At 35.9% G+C, this 15456-nt stretch overlaps 1 protein-coding gene across 3 annotated transcripts; it reads left to right on the plus strand.

Annotated features, from left to right (window-relative positions):
* The first annotated feature begins 10304 nt into the window (after nt 1-10304).
* LOC120126074 (target of rapamycin complex subunit LST8-1) lies at nt 10305-14989 on the plus strand. Of its 3 annotated transcripts, none has more exons than XM_039144377.1 (11): nt 10305-10453; nt 10531-10650; nt 11291-11392; nt 11524-11636; nt 12083-12152; nt 12643-12720; nt 13366-13482; nt 13574-13668; nt 13791-13870; nt 13985-14044; nt 14677-14989. In XM_039144377.1, exons 2-11 carry the CDS (start codon nt 10543-10545, stop codon nt 14802-14804), a joined length of 951 nt encoding a protein of 316 aa, XP_039000308.1. In that variant the 5' UTR covers nt 10305-10453; nt 10531-10542; the 3' UTR covers nt 14805-14989. The 3 variants fall into 3 exon arrangements, with proteins under 3 accessions (XP_039000308.1, XP_039000307.1, XP_039000306.1); XM_039144376.1 differs by having other exon boundaries at nt 10537-10650; XM_039144375.1 differs by having other exon boundaries at nt 10433-10453; nt 10523-10650.
* Nucleotides 14990-15456: the final 467 nt, after the last annotated feature.

The following is a 15456-nucleotide window of genomic DNA, read 5'->3' on the forward strand; positions in this document are numbered from 1 at the left end:
ATTAGAACCACCTCCTTAGCCACGTAAAAGAATTTCCGGATAAAGGAAGATAACCAGGCTATTCAAATGGATGAAATCCCCAATGTGAGAAAGAGACCATCAGTGGCAAGAAAGTAAGGGCGACCGATGGCCGGAGTGTATAAACAGTGGTGAAGAAGAAAGCTAACGACTCTTGTGTTTAGAAAGAAATACGATATGTGATTTTATTATTAAAAACACTGAAATGCAATCCTTGAGTTACTCAAGTCCCAAGCATGGGTATTTATAACCCATATCCAATAAAAATTGTCCAACAGAGTATGTTTACCTAAATAACAATAACCCAACTGCTAATAACAAACCATTAACAAACTAATAACAAAATTAAACTATTTCAGTTTCTTCTAACATTCAACCCGCTTCTTCAACTTTTTGACTTCTTAAAATTTAACTTGAACAAAAGATACAAACAAAGTGTTACAAAAATATACGAGCAGTAATTCGGATACTTGATTTGATATAATGAGCTAATTCTCTCTTGCATTCTTCAACCTTGAGAAAACCAATAAACAGAAAAGCTGGTTAGGAAATATGCTTCTTCTTCATTCATCATTCTAACTTTCTTTCTTCACTTCATCTAAAGTCTCCTAAAAAATCTCTTCTTTTTACTTAGGTCACTCATCGAGAATCGAAAGTGCTATGCTTCCTTCTGTTCTACTTTAGACTAAAATCGAAAGTACTATACTTCCTTTCGTTCTACTTTAGACGATAATCAAAAGTGTTGCTTCATTTCTTCTACTTTACTCACATTTCTTTTCTTTCTTCTTCATCCTCTTATCAAAAGTGCTATGCATTCCCAAAAAAACCGACAACTGAGCAACACAACCCTAGATGATAGGATTGAAAAGCAGTGAAATAAAGCGTGCACAAAAATGTAAAGAGCAACATGTAACTCACATAAACCCTTGCAAGTAATCAAATTATTCCTCTGTTGAAAGGTTCATGCCAAAGACCCCATGAACAAGAATTGAACATCTTCTAGACATGTCAACATAGTGCTTATGATCATGATCCTTATGCAAAAGAGTTTAGCATCAATATAAGCAGCAAGCAAAGGTTATTCTTAACGCTGTGAATTGTCAACGATTTCTCCAACAAATGAACAACACTAATCGAGAACCTTATTGAATATTGATATCAAACAATAGATCCAAGCAATTACATACAGACTATCAACAACAATATTATTCTGCTAAATCAATCCATATGTTTCTATATTAGTAGAGAAAATTCAGATCAGTAAATGTATAGATCTCACCGGAAGATGAAGAGAGAAAACAACATCGGAGAATAAAACAATGAGATCAATAACTGAAGATTAAAGAACAACAGATGACCTCACAAAACTAACTCACCGTAGTTTGCATTGACACCGAAAGATGAGCAAACAGAAGATGTGACCAAGTAGACGATTGAACGATCTCCTCAGATCTAGAATAAATCTCTCGAAATAAGCAGAGAAAATAAAGAGCGGCACAATCCAAAAAATAACAATGAAAACAAAACGACATCGGAACTGATGAACTAGAACTAGACGAGGTAGATCGAAAAAGATAAGTCACATGCAATGACAGTAGAAGAAGAATCAGTGACGTCAATGATGGTAATAACAACTCTAAGATAAGACTGGAGCACAGCGAAACGGAAGGAAGATGATCGCTGGATCATTAGTGAAGTGAGAAAGGAGTCATCAATGGCAAGAAAGTAAAAACGACCGATGGTCGGAATGTATAAAGGATGGTGAACAAAAAAGCAAACGGCTTTTGTGTTAAGAAAGAAATACGATATAAGATTCTATTATTAAAAACACTGAAATGCAATTCATGAATCACTCAAGTCCCAAGCACGAGTATTTATAACTCATATCCAAAAAAAAATTGTCCAACATGTTAAACTTACCTACCTATCAGTAACCCAACTAATACTAACAAACTAATAACAAAATTAAACAATTTTAATTTCTTCTAACACCCAAACACTTTTGCCGCTTACTCATTGAATAAAGCTCTAATCTTTTCACTCCTTGATCTGACTTGGTTAAAATCTCCTCCCATGTTATCAGAACATTGTAAGATGTTAAAAGTCCTGAAATCAATTCTAAGAAATCATTCCTTTCATCGGTTTCATTTGGAGCATACACATTTAGTAGACCACAACTTATTTTCTTCTCGTTGAGTATCCCTATTAAAAAATGAATCTAGAATGAACGACTTTGCTTTCGATCCTAAAAAAGTTTGGATCCTAAAATGAGGCAAGTCCTCCGGCTGCACCATCGGAAGAAGAGAATACCATATTCCCTGCATTGGAACCCACAGTTTGTTTTACAATTGTGGTTTTGACACTGGCAGTTTCGACTCTTGTAGAAAAACTACTCTCGGCTTATTTAAACGAATTCTCCTACTAACTGCTCTAATCTTCTCGTTCCGACCCAATCACCTCACATTCCAAGTTAATAGACAACAATTCATGATTATTGAATATTGAATACTCACTAGAACACAACCCTCAACGACATCTAGCGCCTATCAACATCCTCTAACTCCTATAGACGATTCTTAATAACTTCTTCAGGCACATCGAACTCGACTCCCATATTGTACCCCGACCTGAGGATCTTCTCCGCTTCTACACAATTTGGTTCCATGCTATTGGTGGGAACCTGGCTCCTTTCCGGGTTGTACTTTATTAAACCATTCAGACACAATGAGCGAATTTTTTCCTCGATTATAACTGTTTGTCATTGTTGATTTCAGTTGTATTCGTCTTTTTTTGGGCTTATTTTTCCTCCAATTGGGCCTATCAAGGCCTTCTCTCAAGCCCAAGTTTTTACCCACATAAAAACGAAATTATCCACCATGAATTATACGAGATGAATTGAAACATGCCAACTGGTCCTTGGGCCCACTCGGATTTACTTCCAGTACCTCCACAGGTACATCCTGAACGTTGGACTCGTCAGATATAGATGACTCCACTTGCTCCTCTATGTGTTCTTCAGCAATTTGACTCAGGGATTCACCTTTTGGATTTGGGTTGGGATCCACCACAAAGGTAATGGGGAGTAGCCACGGCTCTCAAGATTCAAATGAAACAATTTGAGGTGATAGCTTCGAGATGCCATGTGATTATCCTGGCATGTGGTTTTTGTACTAATACGATCTTCTAGAACTTCCTGAGGAATCATAATTAAGATTTTCTGATGCATTACCCAATGCATCCCCGCTGCCTTCGCACTCTAACTCATTGAAACACGTGATGGGAGCCAGATCGTCACCCACGTCTTCCCTATGCAAGGAAAATGGATACGTTCCGTCGATAAACCGTCAGTCATCTTTATACTTCTCCGTAGAAGCCTTAATCCTACAAGTATTTCCATTAGCAATAATGACAACCTTGCTCGAAATCATTGACGTATTCTGGACAGATACTAAAATCTTGGCATAGTCAAACTTCTTTAAGCTTAGTGTATCATCGTTAATTCTCTGCACTTCGCCCCATTTACCTACTAGTTCTGAGAAGAAACACTGATAGGAACATCCTCTAAACGAACCCAGACCTTAACTCTTCTCTTACCGTCGAAGCCCTCCAAAAGCTCTAATTCGTCAAACCATAACCGAAGCATCTTCTTGGTTCGCGACCATATCTAGTTACGACTTCCACTAGAACAAAATCGAATGACCACGAGCAGCCGAACCATGGACAAACATTTGCTTTTTATGTTTTCGGATTTTAACACATCCTGGACAAACTACTACCCCTCCATTTTAGCTTGGATTGTGAAATCGTAATGAGATTATGTCCTTCCGATGCTGGCATACTGTAGCCCAAACCTTTGACCACTACAAACTCCACCTTTGTATCATTATGCATATTGTTAGTCTCCTCCAGCTGCTTTTCTTTCGACGATGATTGAGGTTCTTTCATAAGCGCCCGAGAAGCACCTAACAGGGTGTCCCTATATGAACTAGAATCTCTCATTGCCGAATAAAGCCGCTTCCAATCTTCTGACTCCTTAGGATGATTTGTTTGAGTTACTGAACTAAGTTTGTCGAAATATTCTTATTCTGAATCCATTCATAACTCTTCCATTGCCTCTCTGGATTGCTAGCTGTGCTTCTCACTTTTGAACCTGACGACCACGAAAGTGGTCGGCTTGCCTCTTTGCCTCGGACTGTTGAAAGCTACGGAAACATCTAACACCTTTCCATAAACCTGAAAAGCTTCCCTTAAGGCACTTGGATGAATCCTTTTGCTTACGTTGTCCACAAACACTGAGAGCCCTTGCCGGCGACGATCAGTAATATTTGATTAGAGACTCCGGTACGGGACTTTGTCCTTTGTCCTTCCACACTCTCTTTCTTTGTCTTGCGCCCTTTCGTATACTCTCATCATTTTCAGTTGAATCTTTTATCAATTAATTATTTAATAAATTAAATTATAAATATATATATAAAGGTGAGAATGTTAATCGAGGGGTCTGATAACTTTTTTTTTATTTTTTTTAAAAAAATGTATATTTTTTTCTATATTAATCAATAATTAAAAATATGATTAACAAGGCCAAGGCTCCCCTTAACCCCTGATTACATAATTGATAATATTTTTATTACAACTAATAATGTTATTTACTTGACAGCAACTCTTTTACAATCAAAATAGTTATACAATTGACATGATTGTTTTTTATGGAAAACGTAATATTTTCGATTTTAACATAAAATGTTATTCAATTTACACAAAAAAAGTACATATTTAATAATTTTTTTGGATAATTTAGAATTTTATTACCCAAAGAATAGCAGAAAACTGCTACAAAACTAATACAATCAAAAGAGCAAAAGAAAGGGACCCTAATTACAACAAAAATCATATTATACCCCAGTAATTACAAAGAGATAGGTTGGTTCTATCTAATCTATTAACATTCTTATTACTAAGTTGAGTTCCTACAATCTGCTTGATTGAGTCTAGAATCTCGTCCTCAGATCTGTAGATTCCTCTAAAAAGTCTTCGGTTCCTTTCTTTCCATATGGTATAGTTGAGGGTGCACCAAGAAAGCTTCAAGATACTAGTAAGCAACGATTTTCCTTTCCATGTGCTATATGCCCAAACTAGCATATTAGTCTAAATAAAAGGAGGTTTATATATACATGTGAGCTGAAGAATTGAGTTCCAGATTGAAGTAGTTGTCTTACATTCAGCAAAGAGGTGGTCTCTGGATTCCCTTGCTTCAGAACAAAGAATGCACTGATCATTAGTTTTGATTCCAAATCGTTGCAACCTATCCTTTGTAGGAAGGCGATCCAAGATAACCATCCAATAGATTAAGTTGTGCTTGGGAATATGAAATGAAAACCAAATCAGATTATGCCATGGGACTTTACTGCTTTTCTGTATAACCTCTTCCTAAATCTGCTTGGTAGTCATTGCTCCAGAAATAAAAAGAGGTCGAGCAATTGTTCGAAGTTTCATGATTTTCCTTAGGAACCAACTAGAATTCAGAGGTTCTTCCATGACCCAAAAATCATGTTCCTTGATTAAATAGTTGTGAATCCAAGCAACCCATAGTGAAGCCTCTCCTGCAGGTAATCTCCTAATGAGTAGTAGCATGCATGACTTGTTCCATGACTTGATGTCCTTGAGACCAAGTTCGCCTTCAAACTTTGGATTGCAAATTCTATCCCATCTTACTCTTGCTCCTGCAACTGGAATATCAGAACCTTTCCAGAAGTATCTCAAACAAATTTGTTCAATTTTGTTGATAACGGATTGAGGCAAGATAAGTTGCATACACCAGTAGTTGGAAACACTAAAAATGATTGTTTTTATCAGCTCCAATCTGCCAGCATAACTCAGTTTTATCCTGGACCATTGATGAAGCCTGATCTTAACCTTGTCGATGAAAGGCTGACAGTCTTTAACAGTAAGTTTCCTTGTGACCAAAGGTATCCCCAGGTAGCTGACCTGAAGTGTTCCATGCTTAAACCCAGAAGAGTTAATAATGTGTCAAGAGATTGAACTGAAATTCCAACAGTAAAGATTTCACATTTAGCAACATTAAGTTTGAGACCATAAATTTCATAGAAGTAGTCAAGAATAGTGGTGACTCACATGACATATTCCAGATTGCCTTTGCAGAAAATTAGTAAATCATCAAAAAAAGTTAAGTGAGTAAGATAGATTTTCTTGCATTTTGGATAGAAGCTAAAAATCCCTTTTACATTAGCATTATTGAGTAATTTAGAGAGGATATTCATCACTATAACAAAAAAAAATATGAGAGAGGAGGTCACCTTGTCTAAGACCCTTGGCACCCTTAAAGTACCCAATCAAGCTTCCATTGAAGGATATGGAGTAAGTTGCAGCAGAGTAGCAGGCCTCAATCCACTCTATGAAAATATTTGGAATTTCAAGAGCCTTTAGAATTGATGGAATGAAGCTCCAGTGAATTGAGTCAAAGGCTTTTTGAAGATCAATTTTCAGGGCACACCTAGGTGAAATTGTCTTCCTCCCATATCCTTTCACAATTTCTTGGGCAAGAAGAGTATTGTCAATAATACTCATTCCTTTGACAAAAGAAGATTGATTAGAGGAAATAATCTTTGGCAGCAGGTGAGTCATCCTATTAACAATGATCTTTGTGATGGCCTTATAGATTACTGAGCAACATGAAATAGGGAGAAAATATGAAACTTTGCTGGGATTTAGAAACTTTGGAACCAAGGCAATTGTAATGGCATTAAATGCTGGGTAAATGTAACCTTCAAGGAAGAAAAATTTAATAGCTTCAATCACTTCATTGCTTACCACTGGTCAAGCTTTTTTGAAGAAAAGAGAGGTGTAACCGTCAGGGCCTGGAGCCTTATCATTTCCTTGACTGCAGATTGCCTCCTTGATCTCTTCAAGGGTGACTTCCGTAGTAAGGCCATCATAGTCTTCAGAGGGTGATAGGAAGAATGAGGTCTTTAAGAAGACTGATGGAGCAATCTTTAACATTAGGATCATAAGAGCCTAGAAGTCTTTTGAAGAAATTAACTACTTCTGAGGACATTTCATCGAAAGTCTCTAGTCTTCTTCCCTGGTTATCAACAATCACTCTTATGATGTTTTTCCTCTTAGTTGCAATGACTGAGTGAAAAAATCTGGTACATTTGTCTCCCTCTTTTAGCCAGTGATTTTTTGCTTTTTGCTTAAGAAACATTGCCTCAGCTTCCTCAAAGGAGTTGAGTTCATTTTACAATTCCAGCTCCTTATTAATAAGCTCAACACCTCTTAAGGTAAGGATTTGATGTTTTTCAATTTCTTCTCTCTTAAGTCTGACCCGAGCAGAGTCATTGCTGAGGATTTTGATACTAGCTTTAAGACGTTTAAGCTTAAGAAAAAGTTTCTTCATAGGATTTCCTTGGATTGGCATAGACCAAGACTGGCTAACAATATTAAGGAAATTATGATGAAGAGTCCATCAATTAAAGAATTTAAAAGGTTTGGGTCTATTTGTTTGAACCTCTTTGTGAAGAGACACCAAATCCATACAATGGTCAAAAGGGCCAGGAGCCAAGAATTCCATGAAAGAGTGAAGAAAATATTCGGACCATAGAGGGTTGGTGAGAACTCTATCAAGTTTACGAGCAAGAAAATTATCCTTTTGCTTGTTACTCCATGAGTATATAGGACCAAAATATGGATGGTCTTGGAGGTGAAGGTCATGAAAGACTTCTTGGAATTCAATCATTTCAGGAGAAGTGACCATACCTAATTGCTCATGAGCAGAAGTTTCATGAGGATGAAGGATGACATTAAAGTCTCCTCCCAAGATCCATGGGAGGTTATTAAAAGTAGATTCAATATTTCAAAGATCTTGCCAAAGATTCCTTCTTGTAATTCCATCATTGCAGCCATAAATTGCAATAATTAAGAAGGGATTTTTTTTAAGTAGCTTTTGACAGTGATACTCTGATTAGAGACATGTCATAAAGAGATGTTAAGGCCTTTCCTCCACAATAACCAAATTCTACCATTCATTGCAAAGTCATAATTGGAATAACTATTCCAATTCTCAAAGGTGGAAGCTAATATGTCAGCAGATTTGTCTAACTTTACACGGGTTTCTAGCAAAGCAAATGATATCTACTTTATTTAGGACTGCCCTTCTAAGGACCTTGCCTTGTTTTAGAGGATTGTTTAATCCTCTAACATTCCAAAAAGAGATAATCATTTCTTGGGTTGAGGGAATTGGTTCCCCTCCTTTACTACCAATAATATAACTTTTAGACTTTTCAAGATTGGACTTCTTTTTTGTTTTGAGTTCTTTGATCAGGATTGCAACACCAGAGGCTGCTTTTTTGGGTTGTTTACCATGATAATCAGAAATTGGTTGAGCCTCTTCAAACGAGGTAAGAATCTCAAGCCTATTACTAGAGTCTGCTAGAGCTTTGTTGGGTTTATTTTTTGGAGGCTTACCTCTACCTCTTTGGTAGGAGAAGAAGAAGAGGCTAGTAAACTGCCAGCAGGACTTTGATGAGCTGGAATAATGGGATCATTAGCATCTTGGAGAACAGGATCAGCTTCTGGACAGGGAGAGGAAGTTCCATGGGAATGGAGAACATCCAAAGAAGCAGAGGAATTATCAGAGGAATGAAAATCAGAATCTGGTTGATCATTAATTTGATATTCCTTTAATTTAATTTCCACTGAACTATTAGAAGTTGACTTTGAGGCCACCTTGTCTTCATTGTCTTCTGTTTTTTGAGGGTGAGAAGAAGAATGAGCATCATTTTTTCCTCCAAACTTGGGTAGTAGTGTGAGAGGTTAAAGGGATAGCCTTGCAACCTTTAGCACTATGATCGAATGAATTACATGATTTGCAATAAGGTGGAAACCAAGGTACTTCGACAAATATTGAAGTTATTTGTCCATTGTTCAAAATAACATCGACTTGTTTAGGGATCACGTCCGAAGCCCCAATTTCAACACATACCTTAGCAAATTCCAGTCGAGACTTAGAAGCTGTAATAGAGTCCATAGAGAGGGAAGCCTATGGCACTAGCGATGTAGCTTAGGCCTTCATTAGAGAACAATTCGAGTGGAACATTATACAAATGAACCCACAGAGGAATTCTAGATAAGTCAAATTGCAGTTTTTTCATGTTAGGTTCCCACTTCCTAAGGATTAAGGGCTTGTTAAATATATGCCAAGGGTCGTTTTCCAAAACCCATTCACGAGCAGATTCAGAATCGAAAAAAAACAAGTAAAGATTAGGTCCAACATAACTGACCTGAACTTTGGCACCTTGCAAAGGTTTTTTCCACAAACTTTCAATAATCTTCTGTAGAGATGGAAAGTTCAGAGTTACCCCGAGCACTTGCCCAATGAGAGAGATTTTCCACTCAACAATTCCTTCTTCAAATACTTCAGGCGGTGGATGAACAGTTGGAGTCTCGTCTTTTTCATTTGGGGGAAAATATCGCAGTTGTTAACTGACAGGACAGGAGAAAAGTTTGCGCCAATCCATCTAATAACAAGGAGGGGAAAGAATAACTTGAAGAACAGCAGGAGAAACGAAAAAAGACAGTGGTGATTCAGAGAGATCGTCGACGACACAGTAGGGTTTTCAGATTCCATTAGACCCGCTAATGTGCGCCCAGAGAAACCTACAAACGGGCACCATATACCAATATTTTCTCTTTCCACATCTTCCACACCAGAAAAATAATAATTTTTTTTATTACAACAGATGCAATCTTTTTTTAATTTATTACAACCAATTTTGAATAGGTTTCATGAAAAATCAACCCTAGAAGAAGAAAAAAGAGTGAGATACATATATTTTGATATTGATCTTGCTACGAAATATGACCAGTGACGAGCAATACTTGATTGCCGACAATAGATGGAATGTATAGTGCTAAAAAGAACTATTTAAAAGTTCATTGACAAAGTTAATACTCTCTTATAGTTTAATGTTTAAAATAACATCATTTTAGGCATCAAAATAATTACACCAAAATATCATTTTGATGTGATAGACTACATCAACAACCGTTAGTCATATTATCATTCATTATTAACTTAATGACGGAACGTTATAATTTATTGTATAATTAAAAATGAGTATTAAAGTTATTAAAATAAAAAATTTACTAATATAAAAGAATAAACAGATAAAATATAGTGACGTGTCAAATAATTTCCCCTTTAAAAAATATGACCAACCGAGTATATAAACCGTGAAGTGGGAATTCCAAATTTTAAAGCCTGACAAAAATGAAAGGAAGTAGGAGTGGAGAAGATCGGGGGCGAGTTGGAAACTTAACCTAAACAAACAAGCCAAACTCGTTTGACCCCAGAAACGCCTCTATTTCCCAAATCCTTCTTCTTTTTTATTTATTAATTTTCTCTTCACATGATCCCGAGGTAAGCTCTTTGTTTCTCATTTCTTCCCATTTTTGTTGTAAAAATATGCATTAATCTGATGATTAACAATTAATTAGCTCCAGATTAAGATGACACAACCGTCGGTGATACTAGCAACCGCCAGCTATGATCACACTATCCGATTTTGGGAGGCAAAAAGCGGCCGCTGTTATCGTACTATTCAATACCCGGACTCGGTCAGTTCCTTTAATTTTGCCCCAAAACTGTTGGTTTCATGTTATTTATAAAATATTTTAAGGTTTTTGGTAGTTTTTGTTTGTTGGCAATTCTTCTTTTGAAATGAAATAGTGAATATTGCCCATCGATTATACTTTTTATGTCATTCTAACTGTTACAAACATTGAAGTCTGTTATTCATTCATGTAACGATGTAAAACTCTGGTGGGATGCAATAAGGTTTGTTATGGATTCATGCATTATACTTTGTTTAATTACTTCTTTATGCAAATTGAAGGCCGTGATTTGAACCTGTCTCCCAACTTATTTCTGAAAGAGAAGGTTAGAATAAAGATGATCTGCAACTTAGCTTGTATCTATTTTGAGATAGGAATGACTTTAGGTTGGTGCATTGGAAATAACATTCATGTTGATAATTCTTATCTGGTTGAGATGATTTGTGTAGCTGATGCTGAGTTTGCATTTCAATTTTAAATCATATATAAAATATGTCTATCAGAACATCAGGTGTTAATGAAGCCTTTTATCCACTTTGTTTAGTTGTGTGTTTAGGAAGATGTTACTTTCCTGATGTGCAAAATCTTCTGTTCGCCATAAATGTTTTTTATGGAATTTAATTTTGCTACTTGATGCCTGCAGCAAGTTAATCGGCTTGAAATAACCCCAGACAAGCACTACCTGGCTGCAGCTGGTAATCCTCATATTCGTTTGTTCGATATTAATTCCAGCAGCCCTCAACCTGTATGTTTTCTTAACTTTTTGCATGATCTTTGAGGACTTTGTTCTCGTACAATTAGTCTTATTGCTTCTTTTCTTGCCATTGACTTTTATTGTGCACTACTTTAACTTCTATAAGTGATGATATATGGCAGGTAATGAGCTACGATTCGCATACAAATAATGTTATGGCTGTAGGATTTCAATGTGATGGAAAGTGGATGTACTCTGGTTCTGAGGATGGCACTGTCAAAATTTGGGATTTAAGGTAGGTTAAGTTTGTGTCTATAGGTAAGGTACCTTTATTCCAATGTTATCAAGGGTACAAGGAATATTCTAGGCACGTGAACCCTTATATTGCCTAAGGTGTAAGGTGCAAAAAAAAAAAAGTGCTAGGCTCAAGTGAAGATGCATCATGCGTGTTTTTTCCCCTCTAATAGATAAACATACATACATACATACATACATTTAACTATAGATATACGTTTATATATTTAAGCTTAAGATATATAATTATAATAGTAAACTCTAAAGTATGGTTCAGCTTATCCTACAAAGCATGTAAAATTTTCTTTTTCCGTTTGTTGGCCAATATGCATGATTTCCTTAAGACCTTTATGGTCTCATGCCTCAGCACATGCCCTGAAAAAACTTATTTATTCAATTTAGTTGCTTTTTCTTTATGTGGATGTTCCCATTTTAAGTCTACTGCAGGGCTCCAGGTTGCCAAAGGGAATATGAAAGTCGTGGTGCCGTTAACACTGTTGTCTTACACCCAAATCAGGTGATGACATATCATGTAAATTTTACAATAAGTTTGTGGTGATACCACAAAACTACTTTTTTCAAAAGAATACATGTCTGTGTAATGCTGTTAAGCAGAGATTGTGTTGGCTTTTCTTGGATGTCAATTTCCTCCTTTTATGTCTTTTGGTTATCAAGCTGTTTCTCTATTGAGGTGTTTGCATCATGAAAGGGTTCATTATATGCCTCTGTGATAATTAACAAACCTATCTGTTTCCCATGTTCTTCTTGCTAATTGGGTAATTGGAGAAAAGAACAGGCATTTAATTATAAACTCATCGGCCTTTTACCAATCAAAGAAGAAAAAGATTTTATTAGACATGTTCATCTGTACTATTTATTGGACAGCATTTACCCAGTGAAGCATATATGCCTGGTAGTTTACTTGTTGCTTTTATTTATTCTCTCACTTATACAGCATTGATTGTTAGACATCCTTTCTTGATTGCTGCATATCCTTGGTTTTGTAGACAGAGTTGATATCTGGTGACCAAAATGGAAACATTCGTGTATGGGATTTAACAGCTAATTCTTGCAGCTGTGAATTGGTATTCTTTTCTTTCTTTTATCTTCATTAAGCAGTTTATATCTACTACTTATTGAGTTTTTTTTTTAATTAAGAACATATACACGAGAGGTCTCTTTCATCAACATGAACTTTATGCTTTGTGGGCATCTTAAGTTGACCCCTTTTTTTATCATAAGATTTTTAAAATATTTTATTGAAAAAATTATTATAAAGCTATTGGATATATACACATTTCTAAATGGTAACTGTTTTAATGGTCTGTGGACGAGCTTGGAAGCACTTGTAGATAGCTATTGTGGGCATGCATGAAGGAAAATAATTTATTAGATTTTAGACTACTGTTTAGTAACTTGGACTGAGGAAATTGTTTGTATTATTTTTGGGGTGTTTATATGATATCCTAACTTGAACAGTTTTCATGTACTTCAAGCTAGCTGTCAAAATTGTATCCCTGCTTCTTATGTCCTTCAGAAAGGCTTTGAATATTTGTTTTATGTTTAGGCAATGAATAATTGCATTATCTGCTTCTTTCCACATCCTCTCATCTGCTTCTACAGCCCTCCCCCCCCCCCCCCCCCCGCGGGCCCACACACAATTGATTCAGTTATGCACCTGAGAATGATTTGTATTAAGCTATCAATTATTATCAATTTCGTAAATCTAGGTGCCCGAGGTTGATACAGCTGTGAGGTCTCTTACAGTCATTTGGGATGGAAGTCTAGTAGTTGCTGCAAATAACCATGGTACCTGTTACGTTTGGCGTCTACTAAAAGGGAACCAGGTTACAATTTTATTTGAGTTGTGTTATAAACGTTCTTTTATCAACTTATCATGTCTTTCCTTAAGAACCATTATTTTTTTCCTTCTTTTAGACTATGACCAACTTTGAGCCACTTCACAAGCTACAAGCTCATAATGGATATATACTCAAATGTCTCCTTTCTCCTGAGTTTTGTGAGCCCCACAGGTTCTACTGCTTGAGATTAAATCTTTTGGCTTTTCTTTTCAATTTTTGGCTTCTTACAGGAGCAAATTAATTTTGTGCCTGTATTCTGATGCTAGTGTAATTACTGTTAACATATCTTTCAGATATTTGGCCACTTCATCTTCTGACCACACTGTCAAGATATGGAATGTTGATGGCTTCACATTGGAGAAAACTTTAATAGGTATGCACTGAGTTCTCAATTTTAATCTGTGCTATAATTTTGACCGCATAAATTAAGCCAACTGTGAATTAATTTAAAAGGTTTTTTCTTGTTTTGTGTGTTATTATGTATCAGGACATCAGCGCTGGGTATGGGACTGTGTTTTCTCAGTGGATGGTGCCTATCTCATAACAGGTATTTGGTTAATATTGCATCCATATCATATGCGCCAGTTTTTCCAACCATTTGGGTGCCCTCACTTTTTTTATGTCATCTACTTCTTTTCCGCAACACCCATGCCAAAATATGACATTGACGGCATGAAGGCTTCCGTCTCCCTATATATATTACGTTGAATTTTATCTTTCACTTGGCCATAGTCCTAAATTGCAGTTGTGGATTTCATGTCAGTTATGAGCGTTCATGGTTGTCACAATTGTCAACAAACAATTTACATCTGCAAAATAACTTATTTATGTTCTAACGTTATTTACTAATACCATAAAATTGCATGAGGCTTGTTTTGTTATTGGATTAAAACTCATGAAACCTCCTCTCTCACTTTGCCAAATGGTAAAGCAGCTCGTTCTCTGATTTCAATGCGTAAATACATGGTTCCACTTGTTTTTCCCCTAGCTTGTTCATTACCATTCCTACTCAATCCTTTCCTTTTGTGAGTGGGTTGCTGGTATAACATAGATGTTCCTTATTACATTAAAGAAAACAATTCTAACAATTGAAAGGTTTTTTTCCCTCTCCCCCCAGAAAATGTGATATTTCCTCGTTGAACTTGATCTCTATTTTAATGAAATGTGTGTGGATTGCAGCCTCTTCTGATACAACTGCCAAGCTATGGTCAATGACAAGCGGTGAAGAGATAAAGACATATCAAGGACATCATAAGGCAACTGTTTGCTGTGCACTACATGATGGAGCAGAGCCTTCTCCGTCTTAAACCTGTAATCAGGTATTTTCTGGTTCCCTGGAAGAATTTCAAGTTTCCGTTATTATCCAATTTGTACAGTGAGTTTAGCAATAGAACAGTGCTTGGTTTTTACTTTTAAGAATAGATGTTTGTATCCGGTTCCATCTCAAGAACAATTGGTATGTTTAGATTGGCATGGTTTGCCTTGGATCATTGAATCTAATTGTTTGTTTTTCATAAGAATTGTTATTCACAAGATAAAGGATCGTTTAAAAAATATCAATTACAGACTGGCGACGATCTCTAACTTTAATGGTAGAGATAAAAAAGATCAAATAATTGTTATTTATTAGTATAAAGTGTATTTCTTTATTATCTAAGATGTATTACTACCTGGTTCTATCACCAAACTCACTTAAATATATATATATATATATATATATATATAAATAGTAACCGGGGGCACTTATAGCGTGTATCAAATACTACCCGAGTAAAACAAAATTTGAGGAACATGTTAAAGAAAAGAAAATTATAGAGTTTGTTAATAAAGAAACTAGGAAGTTACGCTAGGTCTTGTAAGTAAATTATATTCAAGAAAAGTTAGGAGTTTGAATTCTAATGTTATAAATTAAACAAATAGTTATGAAGATCACTTTTATAATATATCTTTCTAGTATTT

Source organism: Hibiscus syriacus, unplaced genomic scaffold (genome assembly GCF_006381635.1).
Source record: "Hibiscus syriacus cultivar Baekdansim isolate YM2019G1 unplaced genomic scaffold, ASM638163v2 tig00110450_pilon, whole genome shotgun sequence".
Taxonomy (NCBI): domain Eukaryota; kingdom Viridiplantae; phylum Streptophyta; class Magnoliopsida; order Malvales; family Malvaceae; genus Hibiscus; species Hibiscus syriacus.

Excerpts from the sequence above, each read along its gene's own strand:
- LOC120126074 (XM_039144377.1), top strand. The coding sequence starts at position 10,543 with ATGACACAACCGTCGGTGATACTAGCAACCGCCAGCTATGATCACACT. Across the intron at positions 10,651-11,290 it reads CTATTCAATACCCGGACTCG|CAAGTTAATCGGCTTGAAAT; the intron begins GTCAGTTCCTTT and ends TGATGCCTGCAG. Across the intron at positions 12,721-13,365 it reads ATTCTTGCAGCTGTGAATTG|GTGCCCGAGGTTGATACAGC; the intron begins GTATTCTTTTCT and ends TCGTAAATCTAG.